General features: G+C 30.8%; 1 protein-coding gene across 1 annotated transcript in view; it reads left to right on the top strand.

The window, feature by feature from the left end:
* LOC142324540 (cytoplasmic dynein 2 intermediate chain 1-like) overlaps window positions 1–25,870 on the top strand; it is an 89,965-nt gene that overhangs the window by 57,202 nt on the left and 6,893 nt on the right. The window contains exons 11-17 of the mRNA XM_075365378.1: window positions 5,465–5,565; window positions 6,514–6,614; window positions 8,450–8,619; window positions 15,484–15,623; window positions 16,530–16,588; window positions 20,884–21,044; window positions 22,453–22,567. Coding sequence (XP_075221493.1) covers window positions 5,465–5,565; window positions 6,514–6,614; window positions 8,450–8,619; window positions 15,484–15,623; window positions 16,530–16,588; window positions 20,884–21,044; window positions 22,453–22,567 — 847 coding nt within the window. The remainder of the gene's footprint in view (window positions 1–5,464; window positions 5,566–6,513; window positions 6,615–8,449; window positions 8,620–15,483; window positions 15,624–16,529; window positions 16,589–20,883; window positions 21,045–22,452; window positions 22,568–25,870) is intronic.

Raw genomic sequence — 25,870 nt, 5'->3', positions numbered from 1 at the left:
AAATGCATTAACAGCAGCAGCATTGATAAAATAAAATTATGTACCATCATTTACGGCTCTTGCAGTCTATTTCATATATTGATTTTATTTGGTCAAATTTATCTACATAATTCATCTTTCTGTTATAACTGATCACTGCTGCTGGACAAGGAAAACTTTTTTTCTTTATCTTGACCTTGTCTTGATACTTCCTTCTCTTCTTTGCAGTTGTGGAAATTTGATAACAAATAGACAGTGTTATTATCCTTCCACTTAATTGCAATTGTGGTTCCACTTGAGCACCATTGGTAATTGCCACATGACATTTCCCTGTCATCTTTAAAATTTCATAAATTAATCCTATTTTTATTTACAGTGCCACAAGCAAGTTTTTTTTTTCAATTCTTCCATAAGATAAAATACACTCTGTGGTTATAGCTTTGAGTTGTTCAGTTATCTTCTTGACAGTATTCTCTTCTAGATTTCTTTGGACAGTTTGTCTGACTTTTCCTGTGTAAATTTAATGTTTCAGAACATAACCACATGTGTCAGCTAACATCCACACCTTATAACAAAGTTTAATGTTTTTTTTTGGGGTAAATATTACTTTAAATAACTTCTCCCTGTGAATTTTATCATGGATTCATCCACAGCTACTATTGCCGCAGCTACTATTTGGTTTGAATGACTCAGAAAAATCTTAGACTAAATCTAGAAATGGTCTTAACTTATACAGTTTGTCAAAATCAGGACTATCTTGATGTGATAAGAGATTATTGTCATTTAAGTGGAAATTCCCAAGAACCAGCTGAAGTGATTCATTAGCATTAATTTGGAAATATAAGAGTCATGAAGATCAATGTCTGCCGACCAGTAATCTCTGTAACTTGGTAGCTATTTTATTTCCATTATAATATTAATTCCACTGAAAGTTTTTATTTATTTAATTGTGATTGGAATATATAGTTTTCCTGATTGTTATGTGAACATGCTTGTCTGAAATGAAATCTATGTCAGTATTAATCAGAATTTAAAAAAACAGGTAGGGGTGATAGGTTTATTAAATGTTATTTTTTTGTGTTGGTCCAGTCAGGTGATTAAACTCAGTAGAAATAATAAGAAATCTATTCTTGGTGGAAAGAAAACTCATTTAACAGTATTTCAGAAGAATCAGCTAAATAATCATCATTGTTATTTTCACTGGTTACAGATTTAGTATCAGACAGAATTTCTTCACACATCAACGTTTGAAGTAACTCATTATTAATTTATATTTCAGCACTCTCTGTTTGTCATAAAAAAGAAACAACCGGCATTAGAATAAAAGAAGATATATTTTTTATGTGCATTTCCAAGGAAGAAGTCATTTTTTAAAGTAATATAGGTTAATTTTGAAATAAATTAAAATTTAGTAGGTAAAGACATTAAAAAATAACGATATAGATAACGAGTAGCTAATTAAAAAAAACTACATTAAAAAAATGCTTCCAAAGTAGAAAAACATACACAATGCATTAGTTTTAAATGACGAAATTTATAGGTTATTTACTTCCACGTGCTCAAGTGATGCAATTTCTTACTACGAAAATAATAACAATAGAAAAAAACATATTATTACTGATTTTATAATTAGATTAAAAAATAAATCACTTAACTCAAAACATAGAAATATTTAACTCACCAAAATTACTAATATAATTATCATACCCACACAATCACCTGAGAAATTGTATAAACGTTCAATCATAATGACGTAACACAGATTTAGCAAGATGTTTGCTAGGGTGCTATTAGTAGGGGAATGTAGGACTAACAACTGATGAGTTACAAATTAGCATCTTTAGCAATTCATTTTCTGCTGTAGAATTCTCTATTAATTTGTCACATAATTTTTTATTTAATCTGTGATGCATAGGATATGTATGCATGGACTGAAGGCATAAGTACGGCAATATACATTAACGTTTGTAGATTTAAAAATTTAAAAAAAACTTAAAATTTAATAAAGTTTAAAATTTGTTTCTGTTTTTTAAAATTGTTATATAATTTATTGGGTTTATTAATTTTGTGATGTGAGAATAACATAATGTAGTAAAAAATGCAATATTTCTAAATGAAAATATGCTCACTGAGACAGACAATAATTAAAAATTTTAAAATCCAATAAGCAGAGCATTAAAGGAAAAATATACCAAAAGAAATGTAAGCATAAATAGACATAACTAATCCTAAATAATATTACCTGTATTTAGATATTAATTCATTTATTTTGGTACAATTTGCTGACCTTGTGGTCTACTGGTCTTTCATCCAGAAAATTTTCACATTGAAAACCTTTCATTTTCCTGTTTAGCCTACGGTAACTACCGTTTAGATAATATTTCAGAGGATGATATGTATGAGTGTGAATGAAGTGTAGTCTTGTACATTATCAGTTCGACCATTCCTGAGATGTGTGATTAATTGAAAACCCAACCACCAAAGAACACCGGTATCCACGATCTAGTATTCAAGTCCTTGTAAAAATAGCTGGCTTTACTAGGACTTGAACGCTGGAACTCTCGACTTCCAAATCAGCTGATTTGGGAAGACGCGTTCACCACTAGACCAACCCAATGGGTCACATTGAAAACCTGGTCAAGATTATCATTCTCTCAGAGGCTAAAATTTTTCATACCTTATTTCCATTCACAAGCTTCAATCTCATGTAAAATTAATAAACTACAAAAAAAATAAAATTTTGATTGAACAAGGCAGGAAAATACAGATAAATGAAAAACTATATAAACAAAATGGAAAATTCTCTACTAAAATCAAAAAGAAAAGAGTCCATTTTTATGGCTGCCTTTGTAAAATTAATAATAGATTAACAAAAAAGAAACATTTAACCACTTAAAAATAAATAAGTGGAACTAAAATGGTTTGCAGAAACCTGTAAAGATTTAATGAAAAACAAATAATTCCAAAAGAAGTAATGGAGACAACTTTAGAATAATGATCAATATGAACTGATTCTGCAACAAATTCTATACCAAAAAGAGGAACAAAATGGTCAAAAAAAGAAGAGAAAAACAATTACAAAGAATTAATATAAACTGAAATGAGAGAGACAGACTTTTTGTTATTTTACTTGGGTACTATTTAATGGTAAATACTTAAAATATTTATAAAAAGAAATATCAACATTCAAACTTGCAAGCACAAACCATGCTTTAACTTGCCCCACTGCAATTTTTTTGACCTTAAATTGAGTGTAATTCAAGAATGACTTTACCAATCTTACATCAAAATTTTACTTCAGTTACACTGCTACACACACACACACACACACACATATATATATAGAAATACAGAAATAAGAATACCAGATGCTTTGATTCCATTATTTCATTACGATTATTTGGAACAAGAAGTTTTTTAAACACACACCACACACACACACATACATATATTCGATTTAATTTCCTTCAAAGTACTGTCTTTGGCTAGCAATGCACTTATCCCAACGTTGACTCCATGACTGGAGGCATTTCTGGAAGGCGTCTTTCGGAAGGGCTTTCAGCTGCTCGGTCGTGGCCCTCTCAATGTCAGCAATGGTCGCAAAACGTTTTCCTTTAAGCACAGTTTTAATTTTTGGGAAGAGCCAAAAGTCGCATGGTGTTAAATCCGGTGAGTATGGCGGATGTGGACAGACAGGAACACTTTTTTCGGCCAAAAACTCGCGAATGAGAAGCGAGGTGTGACACGGCGCGTTGTCAAGGTAAAGAAGGAAGCCATTGGCCCATTTTTCTGGTCGCTTTCTTCGTACGTCGTTTCGCAAACGTTGCAGTACACCCTTATAAAATTCAGAGTTTACAGTTGTTCCCCTTGGAACGAACTCTGATCACACTATGCCCTCCCTATCGAAAAAAAACAACGAGCATGACCTTGATGTTGGATTTTGACTGACGTGCCTTTTTAGGGCGAGGAGATGAACTGGTTTACCATTGGGAACTCTGCATTTTGGTCTCAGGGTCATAGCCATAGACCCAAATTTTATATCCAGTTACAATTTTGGCCATGAAGAAGACTCTTCAACTTCGTGCAAATTGACACACGATTTTCCTCCTGTTCATCACTCAAAAGTCTGGGAACAAATTTTGCACTCACTCGTCTCATTTGCAATTCATTAGTTAAAATGCTTTGTACGGATCTGTACGAGATGTTAAGGTCTTCCGATAGCTCTCGAATAGTCATTTGCCTGTTTGAACGAACCATTGTTTCCACTTTTTGCACATTTTCAACTGTTTTTGAGGTTACTGGACGTCCCGCACGCTGCTCGTCTTCAACAGACTCATTTCTGTTTTTAAATCGGTCATACCACTTGTACACAGTCTTCAAAGTTACCACATTATCGCCGTACACCGATTCTAACATTTTGTGAGCTTCTTTGGCACTCTTTTGCAACTTAATGTTAATATGTTGTTCAAAATCCATGTTGAGCGACAGACACGATTAACACAACCTCACTCTAGCGGCTCTGGCAGCTGACTGGCAAGCTCGAACGTGTTACAACTTGTGCCTGCCTGTCTCAGTTGATCACGCTATTGGACAAATTACAGCATATGGATGTAGCGTCGGCAGTTGCCGCTATAAAAATTCATTCACCGTATTTTTTGATCACACCTCGTATATATATGGTATTTTCATACTACTCATACTACAAAACATAAAGAAAGAACTTTTTAACTGTCATTCCCACCATGCGACCAAAAGTTATGCAATATTTTTTTTCTAAAAGTCAGTAAAAGTATGGGAAAACATTAAAAGAGATAAAAAGGAAGCTAAATGAAAGTTGGTATGTGGTCCTTTAACTCTCCAAATAAAAAAGAAAATGAATAAATAAAATTACTTAATAGGTAATTAATAGAAAAAAAAATTAATATCTCCAAAAAAATTTATAATATAAAAATTTTTTGATAGGAATGCAATAAAATAAAGAAATTCTTTAGTTAAATTATTACTGTGTATGAAAAATAATACTTGTGGATATAATTAACTGTAGTTTATAATGAGAGGCTTATTCCATCACTTCATATGGAGAAGTTAATCATAATTAAAATATTGTCAATTCTGTTATCTATCTGCTACTACTTTTCAGCTAAAGTTCAATAATAAGTATCTGTCATTTTCACCACAAGAAGCATTTTATAACCCACTCCTCTACTAGCTGAAAAAAATATATGACAACATGCAAATTGTAGCTACTATGAAACTTTAGAAATGTCTAAATTTTTTAGTTTAAATCAAAATTGATAATTAAAAGTAGTGTAAAATTACTAAGAAGGTATCGTAACATACTTAATAAAATTTAGATAGTAATTGATATCATATGAACAGGATTCTCTTAACAAAATAAGCTTTAAATAATTACAAATTTCTAAATTTTAGTTTATTTTTAAAGGGTGAAAAATTTATTTCTAGTTTAAAATAAATTATATTTCAGATCTGTCTGCCTTTGGGATTTAAGAGAAAAGTCCATATGGCATAAAAGAACAGGCGTTCAAGGTGCTGAATGGACTTTACACTCTCCCACATTTATCACAGGTTTGTAAAAATATAATACTTTTAATTTATTAAAATAGAAGCTGTATATGATGTTGTTATTCCTTTATAAAGGAAAGAAAATGGGTGTGAACATATGCATGATTTTGGGTGGTACATATTGGATGGGTTTATATACATGATTGTAATAATTTGATCATAGTTGTCATAAAGATACAATTTGACTACTTTGTCTAATTGTAAAAAAAAGTTGATCTCACACAACTTTTCCAAATCTTTTCTTTTTTGCTCAGAAAGGAATTCTAAACAAAAAAGGATGTAAATTAAAAAGTTTTACCTAAAGGGTAGCAAGTATAATTTTTTTCCACTATTTTTTTTTTTTTTAAGTGTACTCTAAGTGAGTGAGTAAATACAAAAATATTTTGTCATGAGGCGTTGACCTACTTTTATAAATATTTCAGTTTGAGAAACCTAAGAATCTCCAAAGATTTTAATCATGTAAATTACTGTGTCTGAAAATCTTGCCTGCTTATGAGATTCATGACATAATCAAAGTTTCTTATACACCTGATTTTAGTTTTAAATGATCATTGATATACAACAAGTATTTTAATTTTAATATAACAATTGACCAATTAGGAAAATTTACAGTAAGTAATAACATAATAAAATGTAAATTCTATTGTAGTCACTTGGATGAAGGGGTTTACATCTTCACTATTAAGTCGCTTTAACAGGTGTTCTATGATGATTCAAGGACAAGTTCAAATCCAGTTGATGTGTTTTTATTTTTTATTTTTTTCTGTTAATTGGATTTAAATTTCTACTCTGTTTATGTACATTGTTCTCAGTTAATGGCATTGTTTAGTGAATATTAGCAAACAACAGGCAGGTAGGTCCTAAATCTAAACTTTAATTAGGCATAAGTCCTATAGATAGGCACAATATAGTTTTGAATTAACACCTAATAAATATAATGATCTGTTTCAGCAAAGGTTTTGAGTGAATCAGCTCATGGAAGTACAGTAGTGTCAATTCATTGTCTTAATAATAAAACAGAGGAAAAAACTGAATTTACCTCTGTTACACAGGTGAATATCTTCTTTTTTTAAATTTAACTGATAATAAAAAACAGCTCTTATTTAAGCTTAACTCTAAGTGTTAGGTAAACACAAACATACTTGTATTCAAAATTTATCTAATTATATTTATATATCTAAAAAAACACAGAAAATTTAATATCCAGGAAAAATTTTATTTTCCAAACACCATGCCTTGATTGCATGTCAGCACTGTTTGCTATATAACACAATGTTCTCTTTATTAATTTTAAGACTGGTGGCCATTTGTTCACAGATTTTTGTGTATAATGTCCATAAATCTTGTTATTGCAAGCTATTTATGAGCATATTAAATCTGATGAAATTAATCACATTGAAATATCAGTTAGTTAAAGTTTTTTGATTCATTCTTTTTTTTATGTATCATTAACTACTATGGATTTATTATATAGTGATAACTATTAACAATATGCAGTTAAATTGATCTTAATATTCGTCTGTGATTCATGAACTGTGTTTAACTTTAGTAGCAGGATTTGACATTAATTCATCCATTTTATAGAATAGTACTCTTTAAGATCTTCCAGGTGATGCAGAATTATCAGTTACTAAGAAGTGCAACCTATAATGCTAACCAGCACTTATATTAATTTTTTTACTTGTAATAGTATTTATTTGATTTTACAAAGTTTATAGCAGGTGTCACTACATAGCCTACAACCTAAAAATGTTATATCATGATACAATATATTATTTAATTTGTTCATGGTAAAATTAATACCAGTGTGATAAGATGTTCTGAATTAAAAACGGTTTATTCTCCGTTTTGCAAATACAGAATATAAAAATAACATCACTATGTAGCTGGTTACAGAATGTTTATTTTTTATATTAACCAGGTACTTTTTGTTCTCTCAATTAAAGACAATCTCTGAAAAATGTTCTTTTTGTGAAAAAATATAAATAGTAAAATATAACCTGTTAATAGTTCATTCTACTTAAGTGAATGCATCAGAGATTTTTTATATAAACGTACCATTTTACAGTCTATAAACTTAAATTCTTACATTTTTTTATTTCCTATCTTTATGTAAAGTTTCACAACTTAACATTCACTTAACTGAAGTTTTAATATAAAAGACAATGTGGTAACTCAATAAATTTTAATCTGCAACTGTTAGTTCCCAATGCTTGCAGTATTTCAGGGAATTTTACCAAGGAAATTTAAAAAAGTAAAATAATGATGTGAAAAGCCATGTGAAAAGCTAATAAACCAGTTAACATAGATTGATAAAGATAAATAATAAGTTAAATTATGGCTAGTGACTACAGTAGAAATGACCCTTATAAAACGTAATACTGCAACAAACATAATATATTAATATACTTCAAATCTGTAACTCAAATACTGTTCTGCCGACTCTGCAGTAGAGTACTACCATCTCTTACCTTTCATCCAGAAGGCTTTACGTATGAGTCTTGACCAGACTTGCACTTTCATAAGATAATATTCTTATTTCTTTAAATAACTATAATAGGATGGTAGTCTGTAATTTATAAAATAAATAACAATAATAATTATATATATATGGAATAGTAATAATCTGAGTATAACTATTATAGTATTGCTAGTTACTTAGATAATAATGATTACTTTCATATCCATTTATTTTATTTCTGGCATTAGTAAGGAAATCATTTTATTACATAATGGACTTGAACAGCTCTTAAAATAAGTGATACAATCACTTATTTGAAAGTGGGTCTTTGTGTTTCCTCAATACATTTGATAATTTTTAAAGAAACAATTAAGTAATACAATCTAACTTAAGAGAATTTTAAACATATGAATCTTTTATTTTAAGGTTGCAACTTTAGAAGAAGAGGGCATTTTAATAATATGGACTGTAGTAAATTTGTCAAAGCTTCTTCATCAAGATTGTTCAGTAAATTCCAATATTCCAGGTTTAGCACCATGGGGTCGGGTAAGACTGGTATCCAGCACTTCAATAGATGTTACAGCATGTTTTTCTAGGTATGGTAATTATTTTCTATCTTTTAATTTGCTTTGTTAAATATTATTCTGTTACATATGAACATATTACAGAATAGAGTTTAGTGTATATGTGAACATATGAGTGTCATTTAATAATTAAAGACACAAATAGTTGTGAAGGAACAATAGTGGTAATGTGGTTATGAAACATTCAGAACAAATTCACTTAAGCTTCTATTTGTAAATCAAGCCATATTGATAAAAGTACACTTGAAGCATCTTATCTCGTTGCATTAAAGAGGGCTAAGATATTCAAACCCCACATAATTCCAAAAACCTCATATTGACTGCTGCAATTGATATGGTCAATGTTGTAATAAGTGTGGAAGAAGCAAAAAAAATGAAAATTCTGTTTACTAACGACACAGTATCAAGACAAATCAAAGACATGGCTACTGATGTTTACAATCAGATCAGGCAGCAAGTGAGTTGAAGTGAATTTTTTAGTATTAGTTTGAAGAATAAACAGAAGTGGCAAACATTTCTCAGTTCTTAGGTTTTCTGAGATATGAATGTGATAGGAACAGTTCAATCAGTATGATCATGTAATAGGACAATGTCTTTTTGATGTTTTTTTTTATGAAGCTACAAAAAACTATATCACAGATTGGACAAAAGTATTACAGTATGTAGTGATAGTGCAAAGGTGATAACAGGAAAGAACAATGGATTTCTGAAAAAAATTAAAAGATTGTCTTATACCAAGGGCGAAATAGACTCACTCCTTCCTTCACAGACATGTTCTTGCCACAAAAATATGCTGGAAAAACTCAAAAAAATTCTTTGTAAAGCTGTAAAAATGCTTAATTCTATTAAAAGTCAATCATTACAGAATAGGCTGTTTGTAAGCTATGCAATAAAATGGGCAAAAAAATCTCTTCTTTTCCATACAGAAGTCAGATGGTTATTAGTTATCACAGGGGAAAGTGTTAACCCGGTTATTGGAGATGAATTAATAATATTTTTCCAGGATAAACAAAGGCCATTCTCAGTGTTTTTACAGAATAATGAGTATATGTTTCTGTTGGCTTACTTGGCTGATATATTTTCTCATTTAATGACTTGAATGTGAAATTATAAGGATGTGATATAAACATTTTATTAATGACAAATTTCATGCTTTATTAAGAAGTTTGATATCTGGATTATTCACCTTCAAAGCAAAAACTTTGATATGTTCCCATTCACTTCCGATTATACTGAGAAAAATTTGGATGAAGAAGACACTATTAATTCGCCACAGTTTGGATACCATGAAAATTCATTTACTTAAGCCAAAAATTCAATTGGCAGAGTGTTTCCTGGAAGAAAAAAATAATTTCTTCAACAAATGGGTTTTTTTTTTTTGTCTTCAGTCATTTGACTGGTTTGATGCAGCTCTCCAAGATTCCCTATCTAGTGCTAGTCGTTTCATTTCAGTATACCCTCTACATCCTACATCCCCAACAATTTGTTTTACATATTCCAAACGTGGCCTGCCTACACAATTTTTCCCTTCTACCTGTCCTTCCAATATTAAAGCGACTATTCCAGGATGCCTTAGTATGTGGCCTATAAGTCTGTCTCTTCTTTTAACTATATTTTTCCAAATGCTTCTTTCTTCATCTATTTGCCGCAATACCTCTTCATTTGTTACTTTATCCACCCATCTGATTTTTAACATTCTCCTATAGCACCACATTTCAAAAGCATCTAATCTTTTCTTCTCAGATACTCCGATTGTCCAAGTTTTACTTCCATATAAAGCGACACTCCAAACATACACTTTCAAAAATCTTTTCCTGACATTTAAATTCATTTTTGATGTAAACAAATTATATTTCTTACTGAAGGCTCGTTTAGCTTGTGCTATTCGGCATTTTATATCGCTCCTGCTTCGTCCATCTTTAGTAATTTTACTTCCCAAATAACAAAATTCTTCTACCTCCATAATCTTTTCTCCTCCTATTTTCACATTCAGTGGTCCATCTTTGTTATTTCTACTACATTTCATTACTTTTGTTTTGTTCTTGTTTATTTTCATGCGATAGTTCTTGCGTAGGACTTCATCTATGCCGTTCATTGTTTCTTCTAAATCCTTTTTACTCTCGGCTAGAATTACTATATCATCAGCAAATCGTAGCATCTTTATCTTTTCACCTTGTACTGTTACTCCGAATCTAAATTGTTCTTTAACATCATTAACTGCTAGTTCCATGTAAAGATTAAAAAGTAACGGAGATAGGGAACATCCTTGTCGGACTCCCTTTCTTATTAGGGCTTCTTTCTTATGTTCTTCAATTGTTATTGTTGCTGTTTGGTTTCTGTACATGTTAGCAATTGTTCTTCTATCTCTGTATTTGAACCCTAATTTTTTTAAAATGCTGAACATTTTATTCCAATCTACGTTATCGAAAGCCTTTTCTAGGTCTATAAACGCCAAGTATGTCGGTTTGTTTTTCTTTAATCTTCCTTCTACTATTAATCTGAGGTCTAAAATTGCTTCCCTTGTCCCTATACTTTTCCTGAAACCAAATTGGTCTTCTCCTAACACTTCTTCCACTCTCCTCTCAATTCTTCTGTATAAAATTCTAGTTAAGATTTTTGATGCATGACTAGTTAAACCAATTGTTCTGTATTCTTCACATTTATCTGCCCCTGCTTTCTTTGGTATCATTACTATAACACTTTTTTTGAAGTCTGATGGAAATTCCCCTTTTTCATAAATATTACACACCAGTTTGTATAATCTATTAATCGCTTCCTCACCTGCACTGCGCAGTAATTCTACAGGTATTCCGTCTATTCCAGGAGCCTTTCTGCCATTTAAATCTTTTAATGCTCTCTTAAATTCAGATCTCAGTATTGTTTCTCCCATTTCATCCTCCTCAACTTCCTCTTCTTCCTCTATAACACCATTTTCTAATTCATTTCCTCCGTATAACTCTTCAATATATTCCACCCATCTATCGACATTATATATTGGTGTACCATCTTTGTTTAACACATTATTAGATTTTAATTTATGTACCCCAAAATTTTCCTTAACTTTCCTGTATGCTCCGTCTATTTAACCAATGTTCATTTCTCTTTCCACTTCTGAACACTTTTCTTTAATCCACTCTTCTTTCACCAGTTTGCACTTCCTGTTTATAGCATTTCTTAATTTCCGATAGTTCCTTTTACTTTCTTCATCACTAGCATTCTTATATTTTCTACGTTCATCCATCAGCTGCAATATATCATCTGAAACCCAAGGTTTTCTACCGGTTCTCTTTATTCCGCCTAAGTTTGCTTCTGCTGATTTAAGAATTTCCTTTTTAACATTCTCCCATTCTTCTTCTACATTTTCTACCTTATCTTTTTTACTCAGACCTCTTGCGATGTCCTCCTCAAAAATCTTCTTTACCTCCTCTTCCTCAAGTTTCTCTAAATTCCACCGATTCATCTGACACCTTTTCTTCAGGTTTTTAAACCCCAATCTACATTTCATTATCACCAAATTATGGTCGCTATCAATGTCTGCTCCAGGGTAAGTTTTGCAGGCAACGAGTTGATTTCTAAATCTTTGCTTAACCATGATATAATCTATCTGATACCTTCCAGTATCGCCTGGCTTTTTCCAAGTGTATATTCTTCTATTATGATTTTTAAATTGGGTGTTGGCAATTACTAAATTATACTTCGTGCAAAATTCTATAAGTCGGTCCCCTCTTTCATTCCTTTTGCCCAGCCCGTATTCACCCACTATATTTCCTTCCTTGCCTTTTTCAATGCTTGCATTCCAATCTCCAACTATTATTAAATTTTCATCTCCTTTTACGTGTTTAATTGCTTCATCAATCTCTTCGTATACACACTCTACCTCATAATCATCATGGGCGCTTGTAGGCATATAAACGTTAACAATCGTTGTCGGTTTAGGTTTTGATTTTATCCTTATTACAATGATTCTATCGCTATGCGTTTTGAAATACTCCACTCTCCTCCCTATCTTCTTGTTCATCACGAAACCTACTTCTGCCTGCCCATTATTTGACGCTGAGTTAATTACTCTAAAATCACCTGACCAAAAGTCGCCTTCCTCTTCCCACCGAACCTCACTAATTCCTACTATATCCACATTTGTCCTACCCATTTCCCTTTTTAAATTTTCTAGCCTACCAACCTTTTTCAAGCTTCTAACATTCCACGCTCCGACTCGTAGAATGTTATTTTTTAATTTTCTGGTGACCCCTTCCTTAGTAGTCCCCACCCGGAGATCCGAACGGAGGAACAAATGGGTACTGAAACCATTTAGTGAAAATGTTGTTGCAGCTGCTAAGTTACCAGTTGATATTCACGATAAGCTCATCTGAATGTCTGTTGATAAAACGTTATATCTACAAATCACATCTGAAGATTTAGATACGTTTTGGCTTATCGTTGAAATTAGTATGGAAATTTAGTCACAGAAGCATTGAAAATATTAATCCTTTTCTTAACTCTGTGTAAAGGGTTTTGTATATGGTTGCACTAAAAACTAAATATAGGAATAGTCTTTGATCACTTGAAAACAATATGGTTTTGTGGATTTCTAATGTATGGAGAAACTTGTAAGCTGGAGAAATTGTAAATTATTGAAAGAGTTTAAGGGCTGTAATTGGAAGGTGAGGAAAGATAACATCTTCAAGTTTTGTAAAATATCTATAACTAAAATTCATTAATAAATCAATATAAATTTATTGCAGAGTTTTGAAAAATTGTGTGATTAAAATATGGAAAGAAAAATTTCTACAGGTCTTACTGAATTATAAAACAGTTTGTGACGTGTGGGTTTTCCTTGAAATAAATGGGAATATACAGAATGTTCAACTTAAAAGAAGCCCCATTACTCAGTAGTTTACACTAAATGCATACTTTTGTTAAAATTCATATATTGGTATTAGAAGGGTAAAATAATGTAAAACTGGGTAAAACTGGAACTGGAGTAGGGAGGGCTGACTGTTTATTACCTACCCATTTGAGTATTGCCACTCTGTGTTGAGCATTGGATTTTGAACAAGGTCGTGTGTTGTTCTTGTGTGTTTGTGTGTTATTGTGTTGGTATTGTTAATTAATTGTGTGTTGTTTGTTAAAATGTGGTTAACTGTTGAAGAACATGTATTTGTGATGAAAACTTAGTTACAAATGAAATGTCATGTTGTCTGTGAAAGTTCAGGGAGAGATTTGAAAAGGAAGCACCAGTACAAAGTGTTATTTAGTTTGATAAAAAAATTTGTGAAAAGTTTGCGGTTGGACCAGAAACATGTTGATACAGGTCAGTTTTAATGACAAAGATTGTACAGGACATTAAAGTGAAAGTCGAAAGATCCCTCTATAAATTTTTCTGGAGACTAAGCCAGAAAAGAGCATTTCTTCACTAGGTTCAACCCACACTGCAGTGAGGAGATTGCTGGAATGCAAGGATAGCAGGAGATTTATTTATCTCCCTACTAATTGCAGAACCTGGACAAAATTTCCTTGCTGCTGAGTCTTTCTCTTATGGAGAGTGTAATTATTTAATTACAGTTATATTTATTTTTTGTTTATGGATGGAATGGGTGTTGAGATGTTATTCATATCGATAATTCTTGATATTATACTAAAAGGGTTCACTACTGTCAATGGATCAAGAACTTCATTAAAGGCAACATTGGAAATTTAGAAAACTTTTTTTCACAGATGTAGCATGGTTTCACCTTGGTAGGTGTGTGAATAGTCAAAACTACCAAACATGGGGGACTGAAAAACTGTACATTTTTTTTTAATCTCCCCTATCCCCCAAAAATAGGTGTATGGTGTACAGTTTCAAGATGATGAATAATAGGACTCTAGTTTTGAAAAAAAACCTGTGGTTGCTGCTGTCCACCAAGAAATTATCCAACAGTTCATACTTTTAGTGAAAGAGGATGAGTATGACTGCTGGTTGCAACAAGAGAACACCAATAACGGCTTGCTCTACTATGCTACAAGATTTTTTCAATGGAAGAATCATGTCTAAAGGATATTGTGACCACCAAGATCCCCTGATCTGACTAGTTCAGACTATTTCTGTGGGAGTTACTTAAAAGAAATTATCTATAGGAGCAATCCACACATCCTGCAGAAATTTAGGAAAACATTACCATTGGCATCTAGGAAATGAACAGGGTGCAGCTATCAAGTAGTAGTATGGTCAAATTTGTTGACAAGTGGATGGATATCATTTTCACACTTTCTGTAAATTTTTGTGAATATGTTTGCCAATAAATTATTATTTAGAGACTAAATTAATTATGGGGCCTCTTTTAATTTCAATGCCTTGTACTTTGCATAATTGGAAATATCTTATACTCTAGACTAGACAGTCTGCAATGGATTTTTTATTGGTCTGCAATAACCAATAAAAAATCCAGTAAAACATATGTTGAATAACAGGCTTTTAAATCTGATGAGCTACACTTTGACTTATTAATATAAAAATAATTTTTTAAGTGTTTTCTCAAAAAAACCTCACATTTCAATAAATCTTTTCAGCAAAAGGAGTAAGGAAAGTGTCGCTGGTCATTAAGAAATATTCCGAAAGAGATTAAGAAACAAATACAAAAAAAAGCCAAATTAATTATTGGAGGAAGTGATTACAGTAAATAACAAAAAAACAAGCAATAACATTTATGTAATTTAAAGTAAAGAAAAAGATTGCATGATTCCTTTACTTTAAATAATATATATAAAAAAAAAAAATCAATTCTTGTTGATTTCAGATTAACAAGAATATATAATCAAAAGAATAGGTATATAATATAATTGATATATTAAAAATAATCTTAAAAAAAGTAATTTTTGTTTTTATCTATCTTACAGGTCATTTGACACAAAGCTTCAATTTAGAGTAATGGCTGTAAATAATAATCATATTTACATTGGAACAAATGTTGGTTTAGTAGCTCACTGCATTCAGCCTAGTGGAAAAACACAGCCTCTGATATATAGAACTAAATTAGGTTAGTTAAATGTATTTTATTTTACTCATACAAACTTTAAGAGTAAATACTCTATTTCATAAATGCTGTTAAGTCATTTTCAATTTAATATTACTGATTATAATCAGAGTAAACCGGTAAAAGAAGTTGTTAACAATTAAAATTAAAAACATAATTTGTGAAGCATAATATACAGTTACTATCCTACAGATTGCAGTTACACTGACAATAAATATTTACTCTACAGACAAAATATTACACTCAATACAATGTATAGAACAAATAACAATTTCTACTTTATTTATATCATAGTCATATGTTGCATTTCAAAATGTAACTGTAACCCAAGCTGTGAATTATTATGCTAATAGGTAATTGACTGTAAGAGTGAATCTTTGAATGTAATGACTGTAATTTGTTATATCTTCAGTACATATGTGCTCTTCAGAGCACATATGTTGGCAGTTGGACATGTCAGAAAAAAGACAGACCAAAAAAATAAAATGTTTCTTTTTTGGCTGTTGAAAGATGTTGGAGGGACAACATCAACTAGATGCCGAACGGCATCTAGTAAATCTGTATACATTTAGTCTTTGATGGAATGATTATTATTAAAAGTGATTTAAAAGTCATCATGGATCATTGATTAAAAATGTATAAATTTCAGTTAACAGGACAATCTCTGAATATCTGAGAATTTACTATAACATAACAGCAGTTTCTCACTGAATATTCTAATAATTAATACAATATTTTGGAGTAGTTTATGGTGAATCAATTTTGAGAAATAATATCCTACTTCTACTGTTTTGAAGAAGAGTAAGAACCAAGTTTGAGACATTTCCTACACTTGCTTTTTATACGAGATATAATAATAAAACTAGCTTAAGATAATTTGCTGTACAAGTGTATTTCTTTTAATTACAGAAGATACATCTTCCATTAACTGTGTAGAACCATCACCAGATGGGAATCCTATGTTTCTGGTAAGTAAGTAAGTAAGGAAGAATTAAATTTTTATCATTTTTATCTAATCTTTGAGAAATATATGACATCAATGAAATTTCCAGTTGGAAAATAACTAAATTAAGATTTTAGTAAGAAAATACTGATGGATAAGACAGAATGTAGAAAAATTAACAGAATTGCTTCATTAATCAGAATCTAGTCTAGTGTTTGACGGTTTTTCGCACAGATTTCTACTGGACAAAACCGATTTACATGAAATTTAGACAGTAATTAGCTCAAAGAACAAAAGTTATATAGTGCCGATGTGTGCTTTTACCCTGGGAGTGGAAGCCACCCCTTCTCGTGAGTGGAAATTATTACATTCAAAATAACCACAGAAATCGATTTAGGAATAAATTCTGAGCAAAAAAGTTTTATAAAAATTTTTTGTAGTCAATACTTTTTGAATTATTCGTGGTTGAATGAAAATGTTGATTTTTCACGAATAACTCAAAAACCTTACGTTTTATCGAAAAAAATATTGGCAAAAATGAAACTTTTGGAGTAACGAAGATACTAAATTTTTTATTTATTTCTGTAGATGCAACACGAACCGAATTATGCCTCGTTGAAGGTAACTTTTTGTTAAACGAAAACTGAATTCGAACCCTTCAACATAAAATAACGGAAAAACGGAAACTTTTATACTGTAATTTTCAAAGTACTTAAAAAGACCTTTAAAATTAGCTTTGGTAAAAATCATTAGCATGAAAACTAACGTAGTTATGATGAAAATAAAAGGGGGTTGTCTTACTTTTTCGAAAAAAAAACATCAGCAATGAAAGAAATGACTTTTCCGCAAGAATTGAAATTGGACGTAATCCTTTTACAATTTACTTTATTTAAGTACAAAAATATGTTCTAGAAGTTTGACCGGTTTGACATAACTAGATTTGAAAGAAAAGGTCGATTCAAATTTTAAAAAAATTTTAAATTTCTTAAAAAACTTCATTTTTTCATAATTAAAAAACTAAAATACGTAAAAAAATACTAAGTACAAATTTTCTGTTTTCTTTTTTTTAATGAAAACTGTGTTTTTTTATTTCTATAGAATAAAAATTGATTGAGATATCACCGTTAGAAATTTGCATTTGAGTGCGAAGACCACGCCTAAGCCCTTTAAACTATAAATTCCAAAAACGAAGGGCCCAAGGAATTTGAATTTTACATGCCTAATAACCATTAAAATTCCATGCAAAATGTTTTTTTGATAGATTGGATAGCTTAAAAATTAAGGAAGTTATCGTTGAAAATCCAATTGAATTTTTTGGGTGAAATTTTCGAAGCATGTAAATTTTAATTACGAAGCCGGTTTGTAAGGTTTGGAGCGTTGCAGTAGATTATAAATTATATTAAAAACTTTAAAAGTTTATAATTAATTATAAATAAACCATTAAAACATTTTAACCTGTTGAAAACTAAGAATTTTTTTGTCATTCTAAGGGTTCCATACGTTGTAACAAATCATAAATTATGTTTCAGAATATGGAATAATGTTTATTCTACACATTTAATTGATTATAAGCTACAAAACGATTACATCCATAATTTTAACAATTTTTTTCATAAGGGGTGGTTATTAAGGTTTGAAATGTTGTAATAAATCATAAATTATATTATAAACAGTAAAGGGATTTGAATTCATTATAAATGCACCATTAAAACATTTCAAACTGTTGAAAACTTGATTTTTTTTTAAATTTCATCATAAGGGGTGGTTTCTAAGGATTGAAATTACGTAAAAGTGAGTTCAACACACAACACGAAACATAAAAATATTACACGGTACAATAACAATACATTGAAACAAAACAAAACAAAGAAGAAGAACAACAAAAACATCATTTATAAAACAAAACATCAGGATTGACCGACCACATGTCGAATACCGAAGAAGACATTACAGGCCCTCTTCGCGACATATGGAAGGTGCTTCTTAAATTGCAGTTTATTTTTACCATCAAACACCGGACTAAACAGATTGTGTCTGACTTTGAAAATGATACTTTGTAAGGAAAGGTTTTATTCAATATTTTTTTGAATTGCCATGTTAAAAAAATTATGCTTGTGTGCCTTCTGTAAAAATATCTTAAGGTACATTTAGTCTCTATGATTTTATAATTAAATGAGATAATTATTTATTTGTTTAGATACAGAAAGGGATGATTATTTGGTTTTCATTAAGTAGTAATTACCCAAACTTAAGATCCAGTGTATTAATAGGATGAGTGACTGATATGCATCAATGGAATTTTATTGTGCATCATAGGTGTGCTTTAGTAATTTGGGTCTACAACAGCATTAACTCAGGACTAATTCTCTTGTGACAAGAGAGGTTGACGACATCTTTAGGGCAAGATTACAGTCTTCAATGTGACAGTATGGTTTTGAAATGTTAAAATTATCTATGAGTAACTCTCTGTCCATAATGACACCAACTAATAATTATTACCATGACTATTAGTTGGAGACTATAATGTAGTGTTGTTATCATTCAAAATTATATTTAGTTTTTAATTTTATTATATTATGAATAGCTTTTGCTTTTAGATATTTAAAACTTGTTTCAACATGCAATAATTAATTCTACAATATTCTATTTCAGTTTATATGGTATTTAACTTATAATCATTATTTTTGAGAATAAGATACACATGCTTACATCTTGTTTTGATCACACATTACAATCAATCTTTCTTATACGGTAGGATAAATGTTAAACTTGAAAGTAAAATGTCATTAACACTTTCAGTCTGTCTGAAAACACTCTGTCACTGTCTGAAACCTGCAAACAATTAATTAGCACTTGCATTAAAAAAGTAATTAACAAAGAACATTATGCGAGAAAGAAATGTAATAAAAATAAATTACAGTATTAGGTAGAGTTACATATCTTATTTTAAATGGGTAAATAAAAATGCATTTGTTGAATAATCATTTATTTAAAATAAATAATGTTTCATTGTAAAAAAAATTTATTCTGAAAACTTTATAAATATTTTGTATTTTAAACTACATTCCTTATACTACTTCTCTATATAATCGCCACATGAATTAAGATATTTATCGTAGCGATTAAGTACAAGTTATTGAAAAGAAGAAAGGCTCAGGAATTAATTACTTTAATTCATTGGATTGGCAACAGTTATTTCTAAAAAGTTCAGTAAATATAAAGTGTATAATACAGAATTAGATTTAAATTTCTTGTGTAACAAACTAAAATTTTTTATTTACAGAAAATTATATATTGATAAGAAACTTCTATAGTTATTTTAATGCCTGCCGGTTGCAAATAAAAAAAAAGAACCTTTTGGTATGTTTTTTGTTAGACAATACTTTCTCACTCCTTTGACATAGAACAATCCAAATAATTTCTTTTAAAACATACAATGATATTTTATGTCACTGTTACAATTCCTGCCAAGTGAATGTCATACGTTAATATAGGAGTCTGTAACATAAACATAATGCATGACAATTTCCTGCAGATGATGATTTTGAATAATCTAAAAGTATTTATGAAATTGGTTTTTCATTACACAAGTGTTGAATGTTTCATTGTGTAATATTTCTGTGAATTTCATATTTCTATGGTTGTATAGAACAATTTTTTTTTTTAACATATTATTATATAAATTTTTTTGCGATTATTATGAAATCAGTATTTTTTTGTTATCTTGAAGGTATTTTCAACAATACTTGTAATTTATCAAATTTTATCTTTCTATGATTCTTTATGATTATTAAAATATTTATTGTACTTAATTCTATTCTTTTTTGTCATTAATAACATTTTTTTATGACTATAATATATAATTCCTTTTTTAAAAATATTTTCCATTATTGTATTTTTAATAATATATTTTTATTACTTTTAGAGAAGAAAATGAAACTCCTTTAGCATTAAATAAATTTGCAAATTCTCATTTTGTAACAGTGATTATGAAGATGAAGGAACATAGTGCTTTATTTACATTTCATAACCAAACTGAGTTGTAATCTGGAAAAAGACACAGTGTTCAATATTTTCAAAAAGGAAAAAAAATTAAATTATATAAAAAAATTATGATACAAAATTAAAGACAATAGTATAAAAGAAAAATCAGATAAAAATGAATGGGGAAAAATCTTTATTTGGCTCTCCTATGAAATTCACTTTTTGAGACTTTTTATCCTTTCTCTCTGAGGTACTGATATGTAAATATATCCTTTTTCAAGTTATGTAATAATAGTTAAGTGTATACTATATTCAGTTCATTTCTTTCAAACTTAGGTTGGAACTAATGGAGGACGTGTGCGACTTTATCTAAACAGATTTGAATTCCCATTAGTTGATGTAGCTGGAACAGTTGCTAATCCTGGTCCAGCGATCATCAGTTTGCAGTGGTCTCTTCACAGGGCTGGAGTTTTTTTTATATTGGATGAAAATTCATGGTATAATCTTTTATTAAATCTTACCCAAATAAATTAGAATATCCTAAAGTAATCAGCAACTTTCATGATTTAAGAAAAAAAAAGTTATATAAAATTTTAATAATTAAATATAACTAAAATTAATGATAAAAAATAATATAATATAATATATAATATAATAAAATATACTATATTCCATATTTATTGGTAACCTTATAAAGAATTCTCAGTGTTGGAGTATATTTTACTACCTAGCAGAATTAATTAAAACTTCTACATCAACCAAACAATAAAAATCTGAATCTGAAGTTATTATCAATGGAAAAAAGAATAATTAACTTGAGTGTGAATATAAGCTTTTATTAAATAAATTGTTTCTGCAAGCATTTACATTTTAACAAGGTAAAAATGGAATATTCTACAATGTTAATGAAAACTGAAATATAACAAAATAAAATTGAATTATCAAATAAACTTTATCTAAAGTATTTAGTGTTGGTCATTAAATAATTAGTTTCACTGTTTTAAATGTAAAAAATCACTAGTTACATTAACCATACATTATGGTCATGTTAATTTTCAGCAAAAATTGTGTTGCAGTTATTTTCATTTTGAGTTTCATATTAAAATCTATTGTCAAGTTTTATTCTTAGAAAAAAAAATGTTAGCATCAATGCTGTTTGGAATTTAGCTGCGTTGTAAGAAGTTATCCTATTTATAGAGTAATAGAAAATATATTGTCAAAGCTAATATTAACAGATAAGGATATTTAAAAAAAAAAACTTTAGCTAATTTAGCTGAAGTTACATTAAGCTAAAATTTGATTTATTGATTTATCAAATAAATATATGAAAAAAGATCAGGGTAGATTGAATGCATTAAGAAATCCTGAAAATATGAGATATTTAGGAAAAGTAATAATTCTAGTCTGAAAACTGCAAAAATAAACAAATATAATTCGAGACAACTGGCTTTTAAGTTATATTATTTGTAGGTATGCATTTAAAGTTGCTAAACTGAATTTTTAACTTCCTTATTGATGAATCATCTATAAAACCTATACTTGCGGTAACCTATAAATTTCTTTAATCTATAAAGATGAAAAGTTAAAAATCAAATGAAAATAACCAGTTTATGTAGGAAATGGATAAATAATATCAAAGACAAAAAAAATCATTGCTTTTAATAAGTCCTGAATTCCTGAATACTTAAGAGGTAAGCAGAAATATCATAGGAAATGTCACAGGACAATTTACAGTTGTCTATGAAGTATTTCTTAGTTTGTTTTCTGTTGTTAAAATAATCCAGTAAAAGAGATCATATAAATAGCTGAGCTGATGTTCAGCACAGTTGTTTCACAAATATTAACTTCAACTTTGGTGATATAATTTGTTATAATCTTCCTGAGATATTATATTTTCTGTTTCAGCCTCCATATCTGGGATTTATGTAAAAGTGATATATTTCCATTATTTTCTGTACCAATGAATAATGCTTTGGTCTCTACAATACAAATTTCTCCTCATAAAGAGACGCAATTTTTGGTAATACATTTTAATTCTACAGTTCCTTACTTTATTCATTGTCCCTTACTTTATTTTACAATGTTTCAACCAATTTATTCTAAATATGCTTACATAAATGATGGAAGTTTGAGATCTTACTTTTGAGAAAAGAGGATAGAAAGTAGATTGTTATAGATGCCTGTATTACGATGTACAGAATTTTCTATTAAATTTACTTCTCCTACATCACATAATAATTTTACTGGAAGAAAGTAATTAAACTACTTAATTTTTACTTAGTATTTTCACCTTATTTTGATAAGTAAATAAATCTGTGCTTGAACTGAATTTAGTAATATAAGAGTATTATGTCCATATGAACAAACAAAGGCTTCCATATTTTGTGAATGTATATGTATATGGTTTGCCTGGCATTTCTCCTGCCACCACCCCATTCGGTCACCCTAAAGCATAAAACCAAATGTCTGTGCAACAAACGGCTACTGAGCCTCGAAACAATTTAGTGATCAGTGCCCTAAATAGCTCCAAGAGCTTACCTAACAACATGAGTGGACTAAGCGTGGTGTCATACACCTCCAACTTACCTGTCGCAACCGCTCACTTGTCATATATTTACTAAAATGGGTAGGCGCACACTGTCAATTACTAAAAATATATATGACAACCATAAATTAAAATTTGCTTTGTCAAGACAGAAATTTGCTGCCACTCCTAGGTCGCTGAATGCCCGCAAGTACCTGTCCATCATATTTCTGCTTGGAGCCCTAATTGACTGGTGGTCAGCCATATATCTCAAGATTAGCTTCCCACAGCAGTATGTTAGGAGTATTTCTCTTAAGTAAACTACTGATGTCAGTTGAACATAAGAACCGCATCAAGGAACTCTTACACGGTCTGACAATGCGGCTCTCGCCACATTGACTCGCCGCTTGTGAGTGGCCAGTTTTCCCCTTGACCTCTAAGTTCCAGTGTGCCCGGTCTCTGGCGCCCCTTGCCCAAGATCAGGGCAGTCAATAATCAGATGTTCATTTGACTGGACCTCCCTGGAGACGCACAGCTACCAGCTGCCAGGCGGAACCTAAACAGATATTGGTTCAAATTAACATGGTTGGTGAGCACCTATTACACTTAAAAACGAACTCGAGGCATACCATCCCCTCAGATCCCATATGAACTTGTACAGGCATCTTCCCTTAGTTGTGGTGCCCCATTCCATCTGCCATGCTTCCATCACGAGGTTGTGCAGTCTCTTCCGCAGGCGGAAGATGGGCAACTGAACGAAATTTAGATCCGGTGCATTGTGATCACCGTTCCGTTCCGGTACTGGCCCGGCTCAAAACCGTATCCCAAATACCTTGGCCTCCAGACCTCTTTGCAATCTCCACATGGCTGCCTGAACTTTCACCGCCAAATCGATTGTGAGCCTTTCCCTATACGGTGGTAGCCTTGTAGGAGGTTGTTTTAAAGACACTAGTGCATACAATTAAGGATCTGCATTTGGCACTCCTTAAATTTTGAACAAGTGCTGTATTCATAACCAACCTATGCGCCCAAACGGGCGCCGCGTAAGAGATCATGCTTTCGAAGACACCTCGGTAAACAATATACATTTGACGGCCAGACAACCCATAGACCTTCCGAGCAATTCTCCTTAGTTTGTGCATCACTGAGACGGCGTCCACCGCTACTTGCCTAATGTAACTGCTAAACAGCAACTTCTCATCAAACAAAACACCTAGGTACTTATGAATTCTCATTCGGCTTATTGCACAGCCTTTACTTAATGTGGGGGTTTCCACTGTACGATAACTTGTCTGCACCCTTGAGAAGCATAAACTTCGTCTTGGGCACAGAAATCTTTAATCTTTGAATGTCCATCTAGCCCTCCGCGATCGACAAGGCCGCTTGCTCTCGATCTTCCAGCTGTGGTAGTGAATTACCACGAACTAAAAGGAGACAGTTATCGGTAAAGCTTGGGCCGTGACCCCTTCTGGGAATGCCAATTCCAGAAACCCGTCAAATACCAGGTTTCACAGCAGTTGATTGAGAACGGAACCCTGCGGGTTTCTCCTGGTGACGGACTTTTCCACAGCTAGGTACGCATCTTTAAACACAGTCGTACGATTAGACAAATAGTCACGTACCACGGCCTGCAGGGCTACGGGAACATTACGGCGTTCCAACTCATAGAGGACAGAACTCCAACACTCTATGTCTATAAAAATTGCCAAAACATATTTACAGTATACAGTATTTACAGGTATATGTAGAATTAAACATTAGGTTTTATACAGGCATTATTCTCTGTTATAATTTTAGAATGTTTTTAATCTTTAAAACATAAACTTTGAGAGAAACTGAATAAACTAAATTTATTAAAATATTATGGTTATGTAAACTCAAATGCTTCACCCATATACTAGATAAAACAAGAGTTATTCTATTTTTTTATGTATATAAACAAGTATTTATAGTCTTGTGGATTGTAGTATGATGAACAACTGTGATCTAGAAATTAGTTTCTAGAGATTAATTATAATTAATTTCTACTAGCCTTGTCCGTTTTAGTTAATAAGATGGGGATTTCAATCGAGCATGCAATCAAGTGAATTTTGTCAGTTGGTGGGCTTCTATGTTAGTGATCCAACATAACAGTCTTACAAAAAATAATATGTAAAAATAAAAATATGTAAAATATGTAAAATAAATATGTAAAATATGTCTTAATTTAGCTCCATGGCAATTGTATTTTTGTAATTATTTGATTCTACTAAAATACTGAAATAAAGGAATTTATTGAATTGTGTATGTAGGTAGACTCGGTGGCACATAATGTTGGCACAGAGTTGAAAGCCTATGTACTAGTATTTTGCATGCAATGGCCTCTGTTACAAGCAAACTAAACTGTCAATTTCCAAATGTCTTTTGTAGTATGATAATATATAAAAACCAGGTTTCTTAAACTTGATGTAGCTTATGTAATTGTTCAGTTTTATTCTAAATTATATATTGTTGTTTTGATCTAGGCCTACTTCCTGTTGTATAGCAACTAATAATGATAAAATCATTCATGAATCATACATGACTAAAGTGCTACTTATGAATTGTTGTAAACACAACAAGCAATTCTAAGAATTTCATTTTCTTATTTTTGATCTACTCTACTCATTACCCTGTGAAGAATCATATGTTACACAATGCTTGTAATTATGTTCCAGAAGTTGTTAAAGATTTATTGCGGTATATATTTTACTCAGCTGTTAATGATTTATTTTTACTATTTATTGTGGGTGTTTTTGTTTAAGGCTTTGTCATAAATTC

The sequence above is a fragment of the Lycorma delicatula genome, chromosome 5, assembly GCF_047948215.1.
Source record: "Lycorma delicatula isolate Av1 chromosome 5, ASM4794821v1, whole genome shotgun sequence".
In the NCBI taxonomy this organism is placed as follows: domain Eukaryota; kingdom Metazoa; phylum Arthropoda; class Insecta; order Hemiptera; family Fulgoridae; genus Lycorma; species Lycorma delicatula.
The sequence above is the reverse complement of the archived record's forward strand: the minus strand, read 5'-3'. Positions and strand labels throughout refer to the sequence as shown.